The 20,984-nt window shown below is 42.1% G+C and overlaps 1 protein-coding gene across 3 annotated transcripts in view; it reads right to left on the bottom strand.

Annotated features, from left to right (window-relative positions):
* Positions 1 to 20,984, bottom strand: part of LOC140195421 (cytoplasmic dynein 1 light intermediate chain 1-like) — a 105,430-nt gene that overhangs the window by 73,582 nt on the left and 10,864 nt on the right. For 2 of the 3 annotated variants that reach the window (XR_011885467.1, XM_072253691.1), the window contains exons 4-5: positions 18,597 to 18,827; positions 5,796 to 5,965 (exon numbers count right to left, since the gene is read on the bottom strand). Coding sequence is in view for 2 of the 3 variants with exons in the window: in XM_072253691.1 (XP_072109792.1) it covers positions 5,796 to 5,965; positions 18,597 to 18,827 (401 nt within the window). In the remaining variant the exon portion in view is untranslated. The remainder of the gene's footprint in view (positions 1 to 5,795; positions 5,966 to 18,596; positions 18,828 to 20,984) is intronic. The other variant, XM_072253692.1, reaches the window with a different exon arrangement.

The following is a 20,984-nucleotide window of genomic DNA, read 5'->3' as shown; positions in this document are numbered from 1 at the left end:
TGCTTGGAGCAAATTTTATTTATATATAAAGTGGTAGGTGCTAGGATGGGCTGTCAGGGCTGATGGTGAAAGCAGCCATCTGAGAGGTGTTTCAGAGGCCTTTAGATAAGACACATGAATATACATGGGTGGAGGACATGCATCATCTACAGACAGAAGAGATTTAGTTTAATTTGGCATCATGTTTGGCCAAAGGGCCTGTTCCTATGCTGTACTGTTCTATGTTCTAATCTTAATTTCACAAGTGCATTCCCCAACCCCCCAAAAAAATCAAGTTTCTTAATCATAAGAGGGAAAAGATGAAATATGACAGCATGTTTGTAGGAAATATAAAAATTATCTCTAAACACTTTTATGAAATATGAAGAGGAGAAAAAGTAAAAACAAATGTTGGTTTCTCAGTCAGAATTGGAGAATATCCTAAATTGGAAGCAAAGAAATAGCACAACATTTAATGTGTTTGATGGCCCCGGACCTGTACTTGCTGATGATTAGAAAAATGAGGGGGGCTGTCACTGAGGTCTGTTGAATATTGAAAGGCCTAGATATCAGGGATGTGGAGAGGATGTTTCCAATAGTGAGAAAGTCTAGGACCCATACTAGAAGGAATTCCTTTAGCCAAAAAGTGGTGAATTTGTGGAATTCGTTACCACTGACAGCTGTGGAGGAAAAGTCATTGGGTATATTTAAGCAAATGTTGATAGGTTCTTGATTAATAAGATGGCAAATAAATCAGCCCTGACTGAATGGCAAAGCTCACTTGATGAGCCGAATGGCCTAATTCTGTCCCCATGTCTTATGATCATATAGAATTTGGGACAATATACTGATATGATACAGGTGGGGTACCTGGTTGACTAATCCTGTGCTAAACAACTGGCTGGAGCATTCACCAATATCTTTAACCTCTTGTTTCAACAATCTGAGGTATCCAAATGCTTCAAGCAGGCTTCAATTATACTGGTGCCTAAAAAGAATGCCGGGGACCTGTCTCAATGACTATCATTCAGTAGCATATGGATCCACATTGAAGAAGTGTTTTGAGAGGCTGGTTATGTAACACATCAACTTGTGTCTGAGAAGTGTCTGCTTCAGTTTGCCTACCATCACAACAAATGCCATTTCATTGGCTCTTCATGCAACCCTGGAACACTTGGATAGTGAAAATGCATACATCAGGATGCTCTTTATTGACTACAGTTCAGCATTCAATACTATCATCCCGTCAAAACTAATCAGTAAGCTTCAAGACCTTGGCTTCAATACCTCCTTGTGCAACTAGATCCTCGATTTCCTCACTTGCAGACCCCAGTGAGTTTGGATTGACAACCGCATCTCCACAATCAGCACAGGTACACGAGGCTGTGTGCTTAGCCCCATGCTCTACTCACTTTATACTTATGACTGTGAGCCTAAGCACAACTGCAATACCATCCTTAAGTTTGCTGACGTCACCACTGTCGTTGGTCGAATCAGCATAGAGCGAGATTGAAAATCTGGCTGAGTGGTGCCACAACAATAACCTCTCACTCAATGTCAGCAAGTCCAAGGAGCTTATTATGACTTCAGGAGGAGGAAACTGGAGCTCCACGAGCCAGTCCTCATCAGAGGATCAGAGGTGCAGAGCATCAGCAACTTTAAACTCCTCGGTGTTATCATTCAGAGGATCTGTCCTGGGTCCAGCACACAAGTGCCATTTTGAAGAAAGCACGGCAGTGCCTCTACTTTCTCAGAAGTCTGCAAAGATTTAGCATGTCATCTAAAACTTTGATAAACTACTATAGATGTGCAGTGGAGAGTATATTGACTGGTTACATCATAGTCTGGTATGGAAACACCAATGCCCTTCAATGGAAATGCCTATAAAAAGTAGTGGATACAGCCTAGTTCATCACAGGTAAAGCCCTGCCCACCATTGAGCACCTCCATATGGAGTGCTGTCGTAGGAAAACAACACTGATTATCAAGAATGCCCACCATCCACACCATGCTCTCTGCTCACAATTGCCATCAGGAAGGTGGTACAGGAGCCTCAGGACCCACACCAACAGGTTCAGGAACAGTTATTACCCCATAACCATCAGACTCTTGAACCAGAGGGGATAACTTCACTCACCCCATCAGTAAATTGTTCCCACAACCTATAGACTCGTTTTCAAGGCCTCATTTTCTCAATATTTATTTATTGTAACTTATTTTTGTATTTGCACAGTTTGTTGTCTTTTGCACATTGTATGTCCAAACTTTTGGGTGTGTTCTTTTTTTGATTCTATTGTATTTCTTATATTACTGTGAATGCCCGCAAGAAAATGAATCTCAGTATTGTATATGGTGACAGAAATCTACTTCGATAATAATATACTTTGAACTTTGAATTGAAAACTGGGGAATTGTTTGACAAATTAGGAAACAATTAAAAAATGTAAAATAAACAAGTTCTTTTTTCCCCAAACAAAACAGATTATTTGAATGGTGATAAATTGGGAGTAGGAGAGGTGAACTAGATCTGGGTGTCCTTCCACACAATTAGCAGAAAACATGCAGTCACATGTAGCAAATGGTATGGTGGACATCACTGCAAGAGGACATGAGTACGAGGCAGAATATCTTGCTGCATCGGTACAAGGACTTGATAAGACCCCTATTGGAGTTGTGTGTGCAGTTTTGGTCTCCCAGAGGATGTACTTGCTATAGAAGGAATGCAACAAAGTTTTACTATATTGCTTTCTGGGATAATAGGACTGATTTACAAGGAAGAATTAAGTGGCTTAGGCTTAAACTCTAGAGCTTAGAATTAGAGGGAATCATATAAAAACCCACAATATTCTTAACAGAACTAGACAGACTACATATCGTATTCCCCAATAACTGGAAAGTTCACAACCAAAGATCACAGCCTCAGGATGCAGGATATGGCATTTAGAACTGAAATGAGGAGAAATTTCTTCATCCAGATGATGATGAACCCAAGATATTCTCTATGAGAGAGGTCTGGAGGGGATGAGGACCATCACTAGGTTCCAGCAAACTAGCAACAGAGGAGCTGAAGGCAGTGTGGACAGGGCCAACGAACTTAACCTGTTCTTTAACAGATTTGACATTCTGGCCCTGCCCATCCCCCACATGAGCCATCTGTTGTCGGCCCTCAACCAACACATATTTCACTCACCCCTCCTACCCCTCCTCACAGTCCCCCACCCTGCTCTCATGACTATACCCCCTCCCCACACGAAACCACCACGGTGGGCTTCACAGCTGAACAGGTGAGAAGACAGCGGAAACGTCTCAACCCAAGCAAGGCTGCAGGACCGGATGGTGTCAGTACCAGGGTGCTCAAGGCCTGTGCCCCTCAGCTATGTGGAGGACTTCGCCATGTATTCAACCTGAGCCTGAGGCTCCGGAGGGTTTCTGTACTGTGGAAGACGTCCTGCCTCGTCCCTGTGCTGAAGACGCCGCGCCCCAGTGGCCTCAATGACTACAGACCGGTGGCATTGACCTCCCACATCATGAAGACCCTGGAGAGACTTGCTCTGGAGCTGCTCCGGCCTATGGTCAGGCCACACTTAGATCCCCTCCAGTTCGCCTACCAACCCCGACTAGGAGTTGAGGATGCCATCTTCTACCTGCTGAACCGTGTCTATGCCCACCTGGACAAGCCAGCGAGCACTGTGAGGGTTATATTTTTTGACTTTTCCAGTGTGTTCAACACCATCCGCCCTGTTCTGCTGGGGGAGAAGCTGACAGCGATGCAGGTGGATGCTTCCCTGGTATCATGGATTCTTGATTACCTGACTGGCAGACCACAGTACATGTGCTTGCAACACTGTGTGTCCGACAGAGTGATCAGCAGCACTGGGGCTCCACAGGGGACTGTCTTGTCTCCCTTTCTCTTCACCATTTACACATCGGACTTCAACCACTGCACAGAATCTTGTCATCTTCAGAAGTTTTCGGATGACTCTGCCATAGTTGGATGCATCAGCAAAGGAGATGAGGCTGAGTACAGGGCTACGGTAGGAAACTTTGTCACAGGGTGTGAACAGAATTATCTGCAGCTTAATGTGAAAAAGACTAAGGAGCTGGTGGTAGACCTGAGGAGAGCTAAGGTACCAGTGACCCCTGTTTCCATCCAGCGGGTGAGTGTGGACATGGTGGATGATTACAAGTACCTGGGGATACGAATTGACAATAAACTGGACTGGTCAAAGAACACTGAGGCTGTCTACAAGAAGGGACAGAGCCATCTCTATTTCCTGAGGAGACTGAGGTCCTTTAACATCTGCCAGACGATGCTGAGGATGTTCTACGAGTCTGTGGTGGCCAGTGCTATCATGTTTGCTGTTGTGTGCTGGGGCAGCAGGCTGAGGGTAGCAGACACCAACAGAATCAACAAGCTCATCCGTAAGGCCAGTGATGTTGTGGGGATGGAACTGGACTCTCTCACGGTGGTATCTGAAAAGAGGATGCTGTCTAAGTTGCATGCCATCTTGGTCAATGTCTCCCATCCACTACATAATGTACTGGGTGGGCACAGGAGTGCATTCAGCCAGAGACTCATTCCACCAAGATGCAACACAGAGCATCACAGGAAGTCATTTCTGCCTGTGGCCATCAAACCTTACAACTCCTCCCTTGGAGGGTCAGATACCCTGAGCCGATAGGCTGGTCCTGGACTTATTTCATAATTTACTGGCATAATTTACATATTACTATTTAACTATTTATGGTTCTATTACTATTTATTATTTACGATGCAACTGTAACGAAAACCAATTTCCCCCGGGATCAATAAAGTATGACTATGACTATCACAGATGCCAAGTCATTAAGTATGTTCAAGGAGGAACTAAGAATATTTCTTAATGCTAGAGGGAACAAGGGATATGAAGAGAAGGCAGCAACATTGTACTGATGTGGATGAACAACCATGAATATATTGTGACGTTCTGGGTGGGGGTGTGGTCGACATCCTGCCCCTGCATTTCTAATGACCAGTACCGTTTACTGTTCCTATGTTAAAATGCTTTTGTGGGATTATGGTGGGAAGTTCCAGTTCATTTACTGCTACATTTTAGCTTGGGTTATATAGTTATTTGCTCGTGTATTTGTGGGTCACCCGAACTGTAACTGGGGTGTGTGATGGTCACCTCCCCAGTCTGTGTGAGACTGGTTGGATTCACTCTCCGGGCCATGGTACCTGATCTGTTTGTGTCTATCACAATAAAACTGTTGTTGAGTTAAAGAGCTTCCTTGTCTGTTATTGTGGACCAAATGCTCACCACAATATTGAATGATAAGCTAAGTGGCCTACTCCTGTTTCTTTTTTGTCTTCCAGAAAAATCTGTTCATCAAAATTTAGTATTTTAGATACCCAGTTTTAACTACTGAGGTCCTCATTTGCTTGAAAACATTTATTGGACTGAAAGGTTCAAATCCACCTATTTTACATATCTGAATGATATTATCATCGGCTTCCATAAAACTAAACAGTTAAGTCAAAATTTATCTTGGTTAATTTAACATGGTGGTATTAAAGATTTGCCAGTTATATGGTATGGCTTTAAAAAAAAACTAGAAGAGTGAGATCACAAACTAACAAATGTAAATTATAAGTATCTGTAAAAACTGAAAAAGCTTGGATTATCAACAATTTGCAGCTCAATCCAGATAAACAATCTAACCCACTCTTTAAATGCAAGTACTTTCTCCAGAGACACGGGTTACAGCAGGAAGGAGGACAGGCTCTGTAAGTTACTCCAGCTATTGTGCATCAAGTTAATGTTTTCATAACATACCTTAGTGCAAACTACTAGGACTGGAATGCCAAGATTATGTGTAAGTGTATTACTGCCTAAAGGCAAGACCACACTCTCTTCACTCGTTTCTTGTGACACTGTACTCCTTCGTTGTGGAGATACTGGTATTTCTTTATCTGGTTCTTCATATTCTTGAAACTGTCTCACTACTGTAGATAGGAAACAAAAAAGAGAGACTTAAATAATAAAGCATCAAATTAGCATAATTTTTCCTTCATACGTACTCAATAGCGAAGGCTACTTAGCCCAACAAGTCTATGCCCACTCATACAATATTGCCATCAATCTTATTTCCCCTACTTGGTTCCATGTAATCCATCCTCCCCTACATGCCCATCAATAAAACCCGATATTGTTCTTTGTGAAAGATTTTCCGATTGCAACTTAACTCTGTGTTGTTGATGCACATGTATCTAGTTAAAATTATTGGCAACAAATAGTGTAAATACATTAATAAAACCAAAAATGAGTCGCTGTTTTAAAAAAAGTTCCTCCAATTAAAAATATCATTTCCCAAATTGTAAATATTTTGCATTTTCTTCCAAATGTTCTCAAAATATATCAGGGCTATCCTATACATTTCACCATACTTCATAACATAATGTCCATAGCTTTCTATATATCAGAGAATATGAAGCAATAAATCTTAAGAACTCAATGACCTGCACGCAGGAAATTGAAAAAGGTGCCTATGAAGAAAATAGGTGCATTGTTTGTCATCTTGCAAGATTTAACAAAATACCAGTTCCAAAGATGTAACCATTACTTAAAAAATGGGGGGGATGGGGGGGGGGGGCGGAGAGAGAGAAACAGGGAATTATAGTCCAGTTAGTTTGACACAAGCTGTAGGGAAAACGAGTGAATAATGTCACATCAGGGTGTTTAGAAAGTAAATTCAGTTCTGAACATGGGGAGATCAGTTTCAATTTTTAAAAAAAAACAGCCTGTAACATGCAGAAGAGGTTAAGAACAAACCTGGGGTGTATTTGGATTTTTTTTCAATGAGCCTTCAATAAAGTGATATGCATGAGATTTATTTACAGCGCTAAGCACTATACACACAGCTACCACTTTATTAGGTAAAACTGAACACCTGCTCATTAATGGTGTAGAACGATTGTTGGTGCCAGATGGAGAGGTTTAAGTATCTCAGAAGTTGCTGATTCCCTGAAATTTTCATGCACAACTGTCAGCGGTGCAAAAAACAATCAACATTCAGTGAGCTGCAGTTCTGTTGGTGAAAGCACCTTATTAATGAGAGAGGTCAGAGGAGAATGGTCAGACTGGTTCAAGCTGACAGTAATTCAAATAACCATACGTTACAACAGTGGTGTGCAGAAAGGTGTCGCTGAACGCACAACATGAAGATTGAAATGGATGGGCTACAGCAGCAAAAACCAACGAACATACACTCAGTGGCCACTTTAAGTACGGAAAACAATACTAATAAAAGGTTCAGTTTGAGTTGTGAGCCTGTGAATATCAGGGGTTCAGAGGGCTTAGTGATAGAGTCCAGCTTTTCATGGAGTACATCAGTGATCCAAGGAAAGGATTATGTAATATATCCATGCTTTATTTATGAGGTGGCAAAACAGGGCGGCAGTGTGGAAGTTGCAGCAATAAAGGGTTGTGTAAAGTGTCTGTACTCTGTTCTGTTAGCACACCATTTTAATCCTTTTCTTATGGCAACTTTCACAATTGGAGAGCAAAGTGATGCTCCAGGGAATTACTGAGAGGTTAAGTCAATAGACAAGGAGATGACTGATGAATCTAACACAGCAAAGACAGGCGTAGTAGCAATATAAACAGGTAGAGCGCTTCTTTAAAATAAATGTTGGGAAAACATTTTAAGGTGTTTTCAGAGGGATCTTGGTATCTTGTATATGAATCACTAAAAGTTCAAGTGAAAGTACAAGCAATAAATTAGGAAGGCAAACAGCACATCAACCTTTAATGTCATGATCACATATGAAAAACAGTGGATTAATTTCCCTAACCAAGGAACGATCTACTTGCAACAGAGTGAATGCAGCAAAGATTGACCAGGCTGATTGCAATTGTGGGTTTCTTATGCGAGGAGAGATAAAGCAGATTGGATCTAAATTTTTTTTGAATTTGTGTCAAAGGTGATCTTATTGATGCATTCAAAGTTCTTATGAGCTCGATAGTGTCAATGTTTTCCTTGACTAGATTGTCTGGAATCAGGGGTCAAGGTCTCAAAATAAGGCTTGGCTACTCAGTTGACATTTGAGAACAAGTTTCTTTACAGAGACAATAATGGGTCTTTGGAATTCTCTAAACAAGGAGCTCTGTCATTCAGGACATTTGTTGAGAAGTTTTTAAATATCAAAAATATCATGGGATATGGGGCTAATGCAGTTATTAACTTCATTATCATCTCCAGGGGTTGGGAGGGATTTCAGGGCAATGGTTGGAAAAATACTGGAGGGGAAATTTCTTATATTTCAGTTGCTGGCCTGATCTTTATAACTCTAAGCAACACATACAAACACCAAGCTCTTTGGCTTGGTAAACTGTGTTATGAAATCATGTGGTGAACTTGGCAAGAAGTGCTGAAATCTGAATCTTCCAGCAAACATCAAATGTTGACAACAAACTTCAATCCACTTATGCTGTCCTACTGTTTGACATTTGTTACTTCTAATTGCAATCTCAGTGCAGCAGATGCCAAAATTCCCAATAATTTATTTTTACAGCTGTTCGGACCAACCACTGCTCTGACCAGGAACTTTTTTTACATGGCCTGAAAACTGCATGGCATTTTTTTGGTAATATGTACATCAAGCAAACACAAGTGACAACTCACAACACAAGTAAACAAAGTCAGGCAGTCAAAGCAACTGACATGCACAACAGCAAAACAATGTTTCAACTAGGCAGCATTGGCATTCAGCGGGTCGCCGGTTTATTAAGGATGAGCTACTGACTTCCATTCTGTGATGATTGTTACAATTTGCAACTGTGTTGCAACTTGAAACACTGACAATGTAAATACGTTGAAGCGCTAAAATGTTTCATTGTAAAGGGTGCGACATTTCTCCATCTAAATAACACTGCCGTTTTGTTCTTCCTTCCAAAATGAGCAATTTCACATTTTACCTCATTTATCAACTGGCCTACCCTGTCATTATCTCTCTGAACTACATGCATGTTCTGCACAACTTGCATCGTCTGCAAATCTGACCACAGTACCTTTGTTTCTTTTGTCAGATCAGTAATATATATTGCAAAGAGTTATGGTCTCTGAGTATACTTGTCCAAATGCAGGCAAATGGGATTAATGTACATAACAAAATAAGAAATAGGAGCAGCAGTAGGCCACCTGGCCCGGCGAATCTGCTCCACTATTCAATAAGATCATGGCTGATCTGGCCATGGACTCATCTCCACCTACCTGCCTTTTCCCCATAAAACCAGTAATTCTCCTACTATGCAAAAATCTATCCAACCTTGTCTTAAATATATTTACTGAGGTAGCCTCCACTGTTTCATTGGGCAGAGAATTCCACAGATTGAACACTCTCTGGGAAAAGCAGTTCCTCCTCATCTCCATCCTAAATCTACTCCCCTGAATCTTGAGGCTTTGTCCCCGAGTTCTAGTCTCACCGACCAGTGGAAACATCTTTCCTGCCTCTACCTTATTTATCCCTTTCATAATTGTGTATGTTTCTATAAGATTTCCTCTCATTATTCTGAATTCCAGCGAGTATAGTCCCAGGTGACTCAATTTCTCCTCATAGTCTAATCCCTTCATATCTGGAATCAACCTGGTGAATCTCCTCTGCACCGCCTCCAAAGCCAGTATATCCTTCCTCGAGTAAGGAGACTAGAACTGCAGACAGTACTCCAGGTGCAGTCTCACCAGTACCCTGTATAGTTGCAGCATAACTTCCCTGCTCTTACAATCAATCCCTCTCGCAATGAAGGCCAACATTCCATTCGCCTTTTTGAAAGATAACCTGCTGCATCTGCAAACCAACCTTCTGTGATTCATGCACAAGCCCACCCAAGTCCCTCTGTACAGCAGCATGCCGCAATTTTTACCATTTAAGTAGTAATCTACTTTCATTTTTCAATCCAAAGTGGACGACTGCGCATTTGCCAACATTGTACTCCATCTGCCAGACCCTTGCTCACTCACGTAGAGGGTCTGAAGAGAGTCTCTTCAGACTCTCTGTATCCTCTGCACAATTTGCTTTTTCACTCAATTTAGTATCATCAGCAAACTTAGGTACACTATACTCGGTCCCCTTTTCCAGATTGTTAATGTATACAGTGCACAGTTGCAGGCCCAGCACTGACCCCTGCAGCAAACTGCTCACCACTGATTGCCAGCCAGAGTAACACCAATGTATCCCAACTCTCTTCTTTCTATTAGTTAACCAATACTGTATCTGTGCTAATACATCACCCCCAACTCCATGCATCCTATTTTATGGATAAGTCTTTTAAATGGCACCTTATAGAATGCGTTCTGGAAATCCAAATAAATAATGTCCATCTGTTCCCCTCTATCCACTGCGCTCATTATATGCTCATAGAACTCTAGTAAGTTTGTCAAAAGGGACCTGCCTTTGCTGAAGTCAATCTGTGTCTGCCTGATGGATCCATTTCTTTTCAGATGTCTTCCTATTTCTTCTTTAACAATAGCTTCAAGCATTTTCCCCAACTACAGATGTTAAACCAACTGGCCTATAGTTACCTGTCTTTTGCCTACATCCTTTTTTGAACAGTAGCTTCACAATTGCCATCTTCCAATCTGCCAGGACCTGCCCAGAATCCAGAGAATTTTGGAAAATTATCCTCAAAGTCTCTACTATAACTTCTGCCATTTCTTTCAGTACCCTGGGATGCATTCCATCAGGACCAGGGGATTTGTCTATATTCAGGCCCACAAATTTGCTCAGCACCATCTCTTTGGTAATAACTATTGTATCGAGGTCCTCACCTCCCATCACATCCGTAACATCTCACTTTGGCACGTTAGATGTGTCCATGAAGACTGACACAAAACAGTCATTCAAAGCCTCAGCCATTTCCTCATTACCCAATATCAATTGCCCCTTCTCGTCCTCCAAGGGACCTACATTCACTTTAGCCACCTTTTCCACTTTATATAATAAAAACTTTTCCAATCCATTTTTATATTTTGTGCTAGTTTATTTTCATAATCTATTTTTCCTTTCTTTATCACTTGCTTAGTGGTTCTTCGCTGCTTTTTAAAGTTTTCCCAATCTTTCAGTTACCCACTACTCTTGGCGACTTTGTATACAGGAGCTTTTAGTTTGATGCCTTCTGTTATTTCCTTAGTTGTCCAAGGCTGTCCCTCCCCACCCTTACTGTCCTTGCTTTGAATTGGAATACACTTTTGTTGGAGCACCATGTAAAATCTCTTTGAAAGTCTTCCACTGTTCCTCAACTGTCCCACCATATAACCTGTGTTCCTAGTCTACACGAGCCAAATCCTCACTCATCCCATTGTAGTTTCCACTGCTTAGACATAATCCAGTGATTTTAGACTGAACTATGTAGAAGGCCGCAAAGATGAGCCTGGACTAGGTGGGCCAAAGAGCCCATTTCTATGTTACAAAACTTGACGATTGGACGTCATCCTATCTAATACTCCACAAACTTTGGAGACCTGTCCGTTGTCTCCCAACAATTTCCAACCTGTCAGTCTGTAGTTCAGTGTATTTCCTCTGATAATTTCCCCAAGTTTCTCCCTTCCAATTCTAGACTAAGATGCATATCTAGGATCTTATTTGCAACCTTGGTTGGAAAGATAGAAGCAAAATATGCATTTAATTCATCTACATCTCTATGTTTTCTGTTATTAATTTCTGAGACTCAATTTCCATGGAACTAACACTCACTTTTCTGTTTGACCTTATCTCATTATCACCAAATCACAACTTCCTCTACCCCTCACAATTACAAGCCAAACGCAATGGCTGGGATTAAGATGTGCAGAATTTTGTTGCTGAAATGTTGCAGGAACCATTGTGTGACTCATGTACCAGGGTAGATTTTTTTTTAAATGAGCACAGTGGATTCATGGGACACATCCGTACCAACACATTTTGTCCCAATTAAATTGTTGCCCCAATTAGCCAAAGTTTCACAAAGATATTTAATAAGGTATTAACAAAAGACAAACTACTATTTAACTAAGTAACAAATCATATTTAAATGAAATACAGAACAAATTAGAACACTACTAATACTACTGTGATCGAGGAACGGTCAGAGCAGGAGGAGGAGTGAGAGGCTTGGGAGGGCGCTGAGTGCTGGGAAGCAGCTCAGGTGAGCGTGCTTTAAAAAGGAATGTGGAGGGCAACTGAAGGGTTAAACAGAGTGTTGATTAGTTGATTAGAGGGAGTGAGTACAAGATAATTGGCAGGGGCAAATAAAAGGAGGGGTAACTGAAGAGGAGCGGCCAATGTGTGTGTGGCTCAGGGTAGGAGTGGAACTTTGAGGCTTTGGCTCGAGAGGCTTCGGCGAGCAGAGGCCGAGGACGAGCCTGTTCCCAGTGAGGTAAGGCCAGGTAAGTTCCTTTAATTAGGAGTCGGTAATGGAGGCAGCAGTTAGGGCAGTCGAGTGCTCTATATGCAGTATGTGGGAAGTCAGGGACAGCACAATCGTCCCTGATGACTACACCTGTAAAAGGTACATCCAGCTGCAGCTCCTGACAAACCGAGTTAGGGAACTGGAGCTGGAGCTGGATGAACTTCGGATCATTCGTGAGGCAGAGACAGAAACAGACAGGAGTTTCAGGGAGATAGTCACCCCTAAAAGTCAGGAGGCAGGAAGATGGGTGACTTCAGGAGAGGGAAGGGGAGTAGACAGAATGAGCAGAGCACCCCTGTGGCCATTCCCATCAATAATAAGTATACTGTTTTGGATACTGTTGGTGGGGACGACCTACCAGGGACAAGTTGTAGTGGTCACATCTCTGGCACTGAGACTGGACCCTCAGCTCAGAAAGGAAGGAGGGAAAAGAGGAGAGCAGTAGTGATAGGGGATTTGATAGTCGGGGGACAGATAAGAGGTTCTGTGGGAGAAATTGAGAATCCCGGATGGTCTGTTGCCTCCCTGGTGCCAGGGTCCCGTGATATCTCGGATCGAGTTTTCGGTATTCTCAGGAGGGAGGGTGAGCAGCCAGATGTTGTGGTCCATATAGGGACCAATGACGTGGATAGGAAGGAGGAGGTCCTGCAAGAAGACTTTAGGGAGTTAGGTGCAAATTTGAATGACAGGACCTCCAGGCTTGCAATCTCAGGATTGCTACCCCTGCCACGTGCTAATGAGGCTAGAAATAGGAAGATAATGCAGTTAAATACGTGGCTAAGGAGATGAGGCAGGAGGGAGGGCTTCATGTTTCTGGACAATTCGGCTTTGTTTCAGGGAAGGTGGGACTTGTTCCAATGGGACGGTTGGCACCTGAACTGGAGGGGGACTAACACCTTTGCGGGTAGGTTAGCAAGTGCTGCTCCAGGGGTTTAAACTAGATTTGCAGGGGGAGGGGAACCAGAGTGTTAGAGCAGATAGTGAGGTGGAGGAGGATAAAGGTCATGCGAGGACTGCATGTATAGCCAGTAATCAAAGGTTTGTACGTGATAGACTGATGTAATAAACAGGAAGTTGTAATAGTAGGGGATTTTAACTTTCCACATATTGACTGGGACTCCCACACTGTGAAAGGGTTAGATGGTCTGGAGTTTGTCAAATGTGTTCAGGAAAGTTTTCTAAATCAATATATAGAGGAACCAATGAGAGAGGATGCAATACTTGATCTCCTATTCGGGAACCAGACAGGTCAGGTGACAGAAGTACATGTAGGTGAACATTTTGTGTCCAGTGACCATAATGTCATTAGTTTCAAGTTAATTGTGGATAAGGACAGGTCTGGTCCTCGAGTTAAGGTTCTAAATTGGAGAAGGGCCAATTGAACGGATCTCGGAAGAGTGGATTGGGATAAGTTGTTTTCTGGCAAGGATGTGTTCAGTATGTGGAAGGCATTCAAAGGCAAAATTTTGAGAGTTAGAGTTTGCATGTTCCTGCCAGGATTAAAGGCAAAGTTAATAGGCATAGGGAACCTTGGTTTTCAAGGGATATTGGCGATCTGGTTAAGAAAAGGAGACAGGTTTATAGCAGGTATAGGCAACAAGGAACAAATGAGGTACTTGAATAGTATAGAAAATGCAAGAAAATACTAAAGAAGGAAATCAGGAAGGCAAAAAGACATGAGGTTGCTTTGGTAGATAATGTGACGGTAAACCCGAAGGGTTTCTACAAGTATATTAAGAGTAAAAGGATAGTAAGGGACAAAATTGGTCTCCTCGAAGATCAAAGTAGTCGTCTATGTGTGGAGCCTCACGAGATGGGGGAGATCTTAATCAATTTTTTTGCATCAGTATTTACTCAGGAAACTGGCATAGCGTATATGGAAGGAAGGGAAACAAGCAGCAGTGTCATGGAACATATAGAGATTAAAGAGGAGGTGCTTGCTGCCTTACAGCGAATAAAAGTAGATAAATCCCCCGGGTCTGACATGATATTTCCTCGGACCTTGAGAGAGACTAGTGTAGAAATTGCAGGGGCCCTGGCAGAAATATTTAAAATGTCCTTGGCCACGGGTACGGTGCCGGAGGATCGGAGGGTAGCTCATGTTGTTCCATTGTTTAAAAAAAGGCTCCAAAAGTAAACCAGGTAATTACAGGCCAGTGAGCCTGACATCAGTAGTAGGTAAATTATTGGAAGGTGTTCTGAGAGATCAGATATACAAGTATTTGGACAGCCAAGGGCTGATTAAGGATAGTCAGCATGGCTTTGTGTGTGGTAGATCGTGTTTAATGAATCTTGTTGAGTTTTTTGAGGAGGTTACCAAGAAAATAGACGAAGGAAAGGCTGTGGATGTTGTCTGCGTGGACTTTAGTAAGGCCTCTGACAAGGTCCCACATGGGAGTTTAGTTCTGAAGGTTCAGACACTAGGTATCCATGGAGAGGTTGTACACTGGATTCGAAATTGGCTGTGTGGGAGAAGACAGAGAGTGGTAGTGGATGATTGCTTATCAGACTGGAGGCCTGTGACTAGTGATGTGCCTCAAGAATCTGTGCTGGGTCCATTGTTGTTTGTTGTCTATATCAATGACGTGGATAATAATGTAGTAAATTGGATCAGCAAGTTTGCTGATGACACTAAGATTGGAGACGTTGTGGACAGCGAGGAAGGCTTTCAAAGCTTGCAGAGGGATCTGGACCAACTGGAAAAATGGGCCAGAAAATGGCAGATGGAATTTAATGCAGACAAGTGTGAAGTGTTGCATTTTGGAAGGATAGATCAAGGTAGGACATACATAGTAAATCGTAGGGTACTGAGGAGTGCAGAGGAACAAGGGGATCTGGGAGTTCAGATACGTAATTCCCTGAAGGTGGCATCACAGGTAGACAGGGTTGTAAAGAAGGCTTTTTGGCATCCCGGCATTCATAAATTCGAAGTATTGAGTATAGGAGTTGGGGAGGTTGTAGAAGACATTGGTGAGGCCAAATTCAGAGTATTGTGTACAGTTTTGGTCACCTAACTATAGGAAGGATATCAGTAAGATTGCAAGAGTGCAGAGAAGATTTACTAGGATGTTGCTGGGTCTTCAGGAGTTGAGTTACAGGGAAACACTGAACAGGTTAGGACTTTATTCCTTGGAGCGTAGAAGAATGAGGGGAGATTTGATAGAGGTTTACAAAATTATCAGGGGTATAGACAGAGTAAATGTGAATAGGCTCTGTCCACTTAGATTAGGAGAGATAAATACCAGAGGACATGGCTTTAGGATGTAAAGGGAAACGTTTAGGGGGAACATTAGGGGGAACTTCTTCACTCAGAGTGGTGGGAGTGTGGAACGAGCTGCCATCTGACATGATAAATGTGGGTTCACTCTTAGGTTTTAAGAATAAACTGGATAGGTACATTGATGGGAGAGGTCTGGATGGTTATGGACTGGATGCAGGTCAATGGGACTAGCGGAATAACGTTTCAGCACAGACTAGAGGGCTGAATGGCCTGTTTTCTGTGCTGTAGTGTTCTATGGTTACTACTATAAAACTGTATTAGTTCCTAATAACAATTGATGGAGGAATATATTCAGTGAATGATGCTGTCTATGAGGTTTCCAAGGAGGGGTGGCACCTCTGGTAAAGAGTCTTTTCGTGTCCATTCTGGGGCAGTTCATTCACCTTTGTTCCCTACCAGACACTCAGCTCTCATCTGTGGCTCCAAGTAGTTGTATGCATGAGACAGCGGTCACACCGGTACACCACTTTGACAGGTGGGCTAAACCAGGTGAGGGTCACCGGCAGGCCTCATACCCCAGTGAAATAGGGACATGTCTGTCCCAGCATGTGAAATCAGCTCTGGTGGACTGGCAGATGAGATCCAACGACCAAGAGGGCAGCTCCGCAACACTTCATGGAGAGCAAAGGGCATGATAAGGCACAGAAGTAGTCACAGTTACCCACCGTAACATGGAAGACCCAAGTTTGTGACAACTACTCATACCACTGGACCCAGACTTCTGAGGTCAACACAGTGGAACTGCCCAAGTGCAACAGCTTTTCCACTTTAAAAACTCACCAATACAGGATTCTTTATAATTGTCAACAATGGATGACCAACACACTTTTGATTGACCATAAGTGAACAAAATTGATGAAGACATCTAGTGCAGATAATGGACTGCCTTCATATAATGCTTTCAACAACTGCATCCTCCAAATCTTCATTTTCATTGTAACATTCAAAACTGATTTTCAATACCTTCAAATTTTTTGTAGTTCCAAACTTGTCGCATTTTCACTTCTGGCCATTTTAGGCATCTCCCAGCCTGAATGTTTGGAACCACAGTGAGCAAAACAATTCTAATTCTAAACTGTCTTACTGCTCATTTTTTTCCTCAATTATCAGTGACAAAATCACTAGTTTTTGAACACAAACACAAGCAACTAATGCTATAAATAATGGCTGACCCAAGCACAGTGTAGTGTATAACGGCCACACAAGTTATTTAGAAACTGTTTGGCAACAAGATCCTGTCCCAATGAAACAGCATAGTTTCCCAAATAAACAAAAGGAATCCTGGCTATTTCTGTTCTTTAGGAGTTGTCCAGACTGCCATATAAAATAAGACCTATTCATCACTACCCTATCTTCTACGAGCATGGCAACTTTGATTCCAATCAGTCAAGTCACCATGGATCCCATGCATCTTAACTTTCTGCATGAGCCTACAATGTGGGTCCTTGTTGAATACTTTACTAAAGTATATACAAAACCCATTGCTCAACCTTCAATCACCTTCATTACTTCTCGGAAAATTCAAACTACTCAGACATCACCTGCCCCGCATAATGCCACACTGATTTTCCCTAATTAGGCTATGCTTCTCTAAATTGATAAATCCGAGTCTTCTCCATTAGTTTTCCTACCAGTGACATGAGACTCACTCGTGATTAGTCCTAGATCTATTTCTGGAAGCTTGAACACCACAATCCTTTCCTCTTCTTACAAAAAATAAATGTTGTGCAACTTTGCAAAAAAGCCAAGGTAACTCAAAAGCCACAACCTACTTTTAAAACAATACTCTCTATATAATGGAAAACTTTTTTTTAGGAAGCGAACTTTTTCTTAAGCTTCATACTATTTTTCACTTTAGGAAAGTGTTAGCAGATGACAAAGACAGATTTCAGAAATGGCAACGGTCATCTTTGTACCATGTCTATTATTTAGGCGAGGCATATTTCGTACTATTGACCGAAAGGGTTATACTTCATCACTATAAAACCAATTCCTTCGACATTTTTCCTTGTTTGATATCCAATATGCATTTTAACACACAAGGATAAAGACGTTCTACGGACTTCTAGTTTTTATTTTTGCAGAATACATACAAAACTACTTAAGATTTTACAATAAACCAGCATTTTGGAGTTCCTGATAACTACTGTGAAGAGATAGCTCGATCTATATTCTCACAAGCTTTTATAAAACATTATCGTAGGCTGCACAAAATAGAATGGATGACAGTTATCAGTTTGACAAAAGGTGTTTTGATCTGCAGTTTGCAATAATGACCATTTGTAAAGAATCCTCATGTAGAAAATCAATAGCCTTGAATTTAAGATACTTAGAACCTTACTTAATTCCCCCTTTCTGTAAAAGTTACACATATTGGATATATCAAGGTAATGCTCATTATGGATTGTCAATACTACAGACATTGTACAATAAACCTGATCTATTTCAATATCACAAATTCAAGGCTAGCTACTTCTGGCCCAAAGTTCAATCACGCTGTATTTTTATAAACTAGTATTTTTTTTGCTAAGCTTACGGATATCAATTTAAGTTCCTGAATATTGACACCTTAGATAAATTCTGAAGACAACTGCAAAATTTACCTCAACTGCAGTAGTTTTTGAAACCCTAGAAATTAACAAAATGCTGTGGTGCCCTGGTTTCCAATTCTAATTGTATGGAAAAAGAACAATAAACTTTAAAAATATTGTTATAAAGATTCATTCTGCTGCTATAGGCTTTGTGTTAATCATATTCAATACATATAAAACAAGCCTTAATGTGGATTTGTTTCAAATGTTATAAAAACAGATGTTGTGTGTGTAGTTTCAGCAGTAAATTGTGTGTGTAGTTTCAGCAGTAAATTTTCACACCCTCTAAATTGATCTACGCCCATTCAGCTCTGTACTTACAAGTCTGTTCCATTTCTTTCATTTCCTCTGGAGGTATTTTCAATTTGTCAAGGTGCTCTTGAACAACACTGGCCCACTTCTGTAATGAATCCATGGCCATCCAAGGCCGAGACATATCCACCACCAGCATTAGTAGAGTATCTTTTACATTTTCAGCAGTAACTGCAAACTTCAGGAGACCTTTATGGTAAGTGTCACCATCCAAGATCCAAACATTGCAGCGCGTATGATCTGTTAGTATAGAGGAAGTAAAGATAGAACATAGAACAGTACAGCACAGTACAGGCCCTTCGGCCCATATTGTTGTGCCGACCCTCAAACTCTGCCTCCATATAATGCCCCCCCCACCTTAAATTTAGTTTCTTAAATTTCACTAGTTTATCTGCCTCCACCACTGACTCAGGCAGTGCATTCCACGCACCATCCACTCTCTGAGTAAGAAACCTTCCTCTAATATCCCCCTTGAACTTCCCACCCCTTACATTAAAGCCATGTCCTCTTGTATTGAGCAGTGGTGCCCTGGGGAAGAGGCGCTGGCTGTCCACTCTATCTATTCCTCTTAATATCTTGTATACCTCTATCATGTCTCCTCTCATCCTCCTTCTCTCCAAAGAGTAAAGCCCTAGCTCCCTTAATCTCTGATCATAATCCATACTCTCTAAACCAGGCAACATCCTGGTAAATCTCCTCTGTACCCTTTCCAATGCTTCCACATCCTTCTTATAGTGAGGCGACCAGAACTGGACACCGTACTCCAAGTGTGGCCTAACCAGAGTTTTATAGAGCTGCATCATTACCTCACGACTCTTAAACTCTATCCCTCCACTTATGAAAGCTAACACCCCATAAGCTTTCTTAACTACCCTGTCTACCTGTGAGGCAACTATCAGGGATCTGTGGACATGTACCCCCAGATCCCTCTGCTCCTCCACACTACCAAGTATCCTGCCATTTACTTTGTACTCTGCCTTGGAGTTTGTCCTTCCAAAGTGTACCACCTCACACTTCTCCGGGTTGAACTCCATCTGCCACTTCTCAGCCCACTTCTGCATCCTATCAACGTCTCTCTGCAATCTTTGACAATCCTCTACACTATCTACAACACCACCAACCTTTGTGTCGTCTGCAAACTTGCCAACCCACCCTTCTACCCCGACATCCAGGTCGTTAATAAAAATCACAAGAAGTAGAGGTCCCAGAACCAATCCATGTGGGACACCACTAGTCACAACCTTCCAATCTGAATGCACTCCCTCCACTACGACCCTCTGCTTTCTGCAGGCAAGCCAATTCTGAATCTACCTGGCCAAACTTTCCTGGATCGCATGCCTTCTGAATTTCTGAATAAGCCTACCGTGTGGAACCTTGTCAAATGATTTACTAAAATCCATATAGATCGCAGCCACTGTACTACCCCCATCTATATGCCTGGTCACCTCCTCAAAGAACTCTATCAGGCTTGTTTGACACAATCTGCCCTTCACAAAGCCAGGCTGACTGTCCCTGATCAGACCATGATTCTCTAAATGCCCATAGATCCTATCTCTAAGAATCTTTTCCAACAGCTTTCTCACCACAGACGTAAGGCTCACAGGTCTATAATTACCCGGACTATCCCTACTACCTTTTTTGAACAAGGGGACAACATTCACCTCCCTCCAATCCTCCGGTACCATTCCCATAGACAATGAGGACATAAAGATCCTAGCCAGAGGCTCAGCAATCTCTTCCCTCACTTTGTGGAGCAGCCTGGGGAATATTCCGTCAGGCCCCGGGGACTTACCTGTCCTAATATATTTTAACAACTCCAACACCTCCTCTCCCTTAATATCAATATGCTCCAGAACATCAACCTCACTCATATTGTCCTCACCATCATCAAGTTCCCTCTCATTGGTGAATACCGAAGAGAAGTATTCATTGAGGAACTCACTCACTTCCACAGCCTCCAGGCACATCTTCCCACCTTTATCTCTAATCGGTCGAACTTTCACTCCTGTTTTCCTTTTGTTCACATAATTGAAGAATGCCTTGGGGTTTTCCTTTACCCTACTCGTCAAGGCCTTCTCATGCCCCCTTCTTGCTCTTCTCAGCCCCTTCTTAAGCTTGTTTTTTGCTACCCTATATTCCTCAATAGACCCATCTGATCCTTGCTTCCTAAACCTCATGTATGCTGCCTTCTTCCACCTGACTAGATTTTCCACCTCACTTGTCACCCATTGTTCCTTCACCTTACCATTCTTTATCTTCCTCACTGGGACAAATTAATCCCTAACATCCTGCAAGAGATCTCTAAACATCAACCATATGTCCATAGTACATTTCCCTGCAAAAACATCATCCCAGTTCACACCTGCAAGTTCTAGCCTTATAGCCTCATAATTTGCC

This window comes from Mobula birostris, chromosome 3 (assembly GCF_030028105.1).
Source record: "Mobula birostris isolate sMobBir1 chromosome 3, sMobBir1.hap1, whole genome shotgun sequence".
Lineage (NCBI taxonomy): Eukaryota > Metazoa > Chordata > Chondrichthyes > Myliobatiformes > Myliobatidae > Mobula > Mobula birostris.
This window is presented reverse-complemented; position numbering and strand designations above follow the sequence as displayed.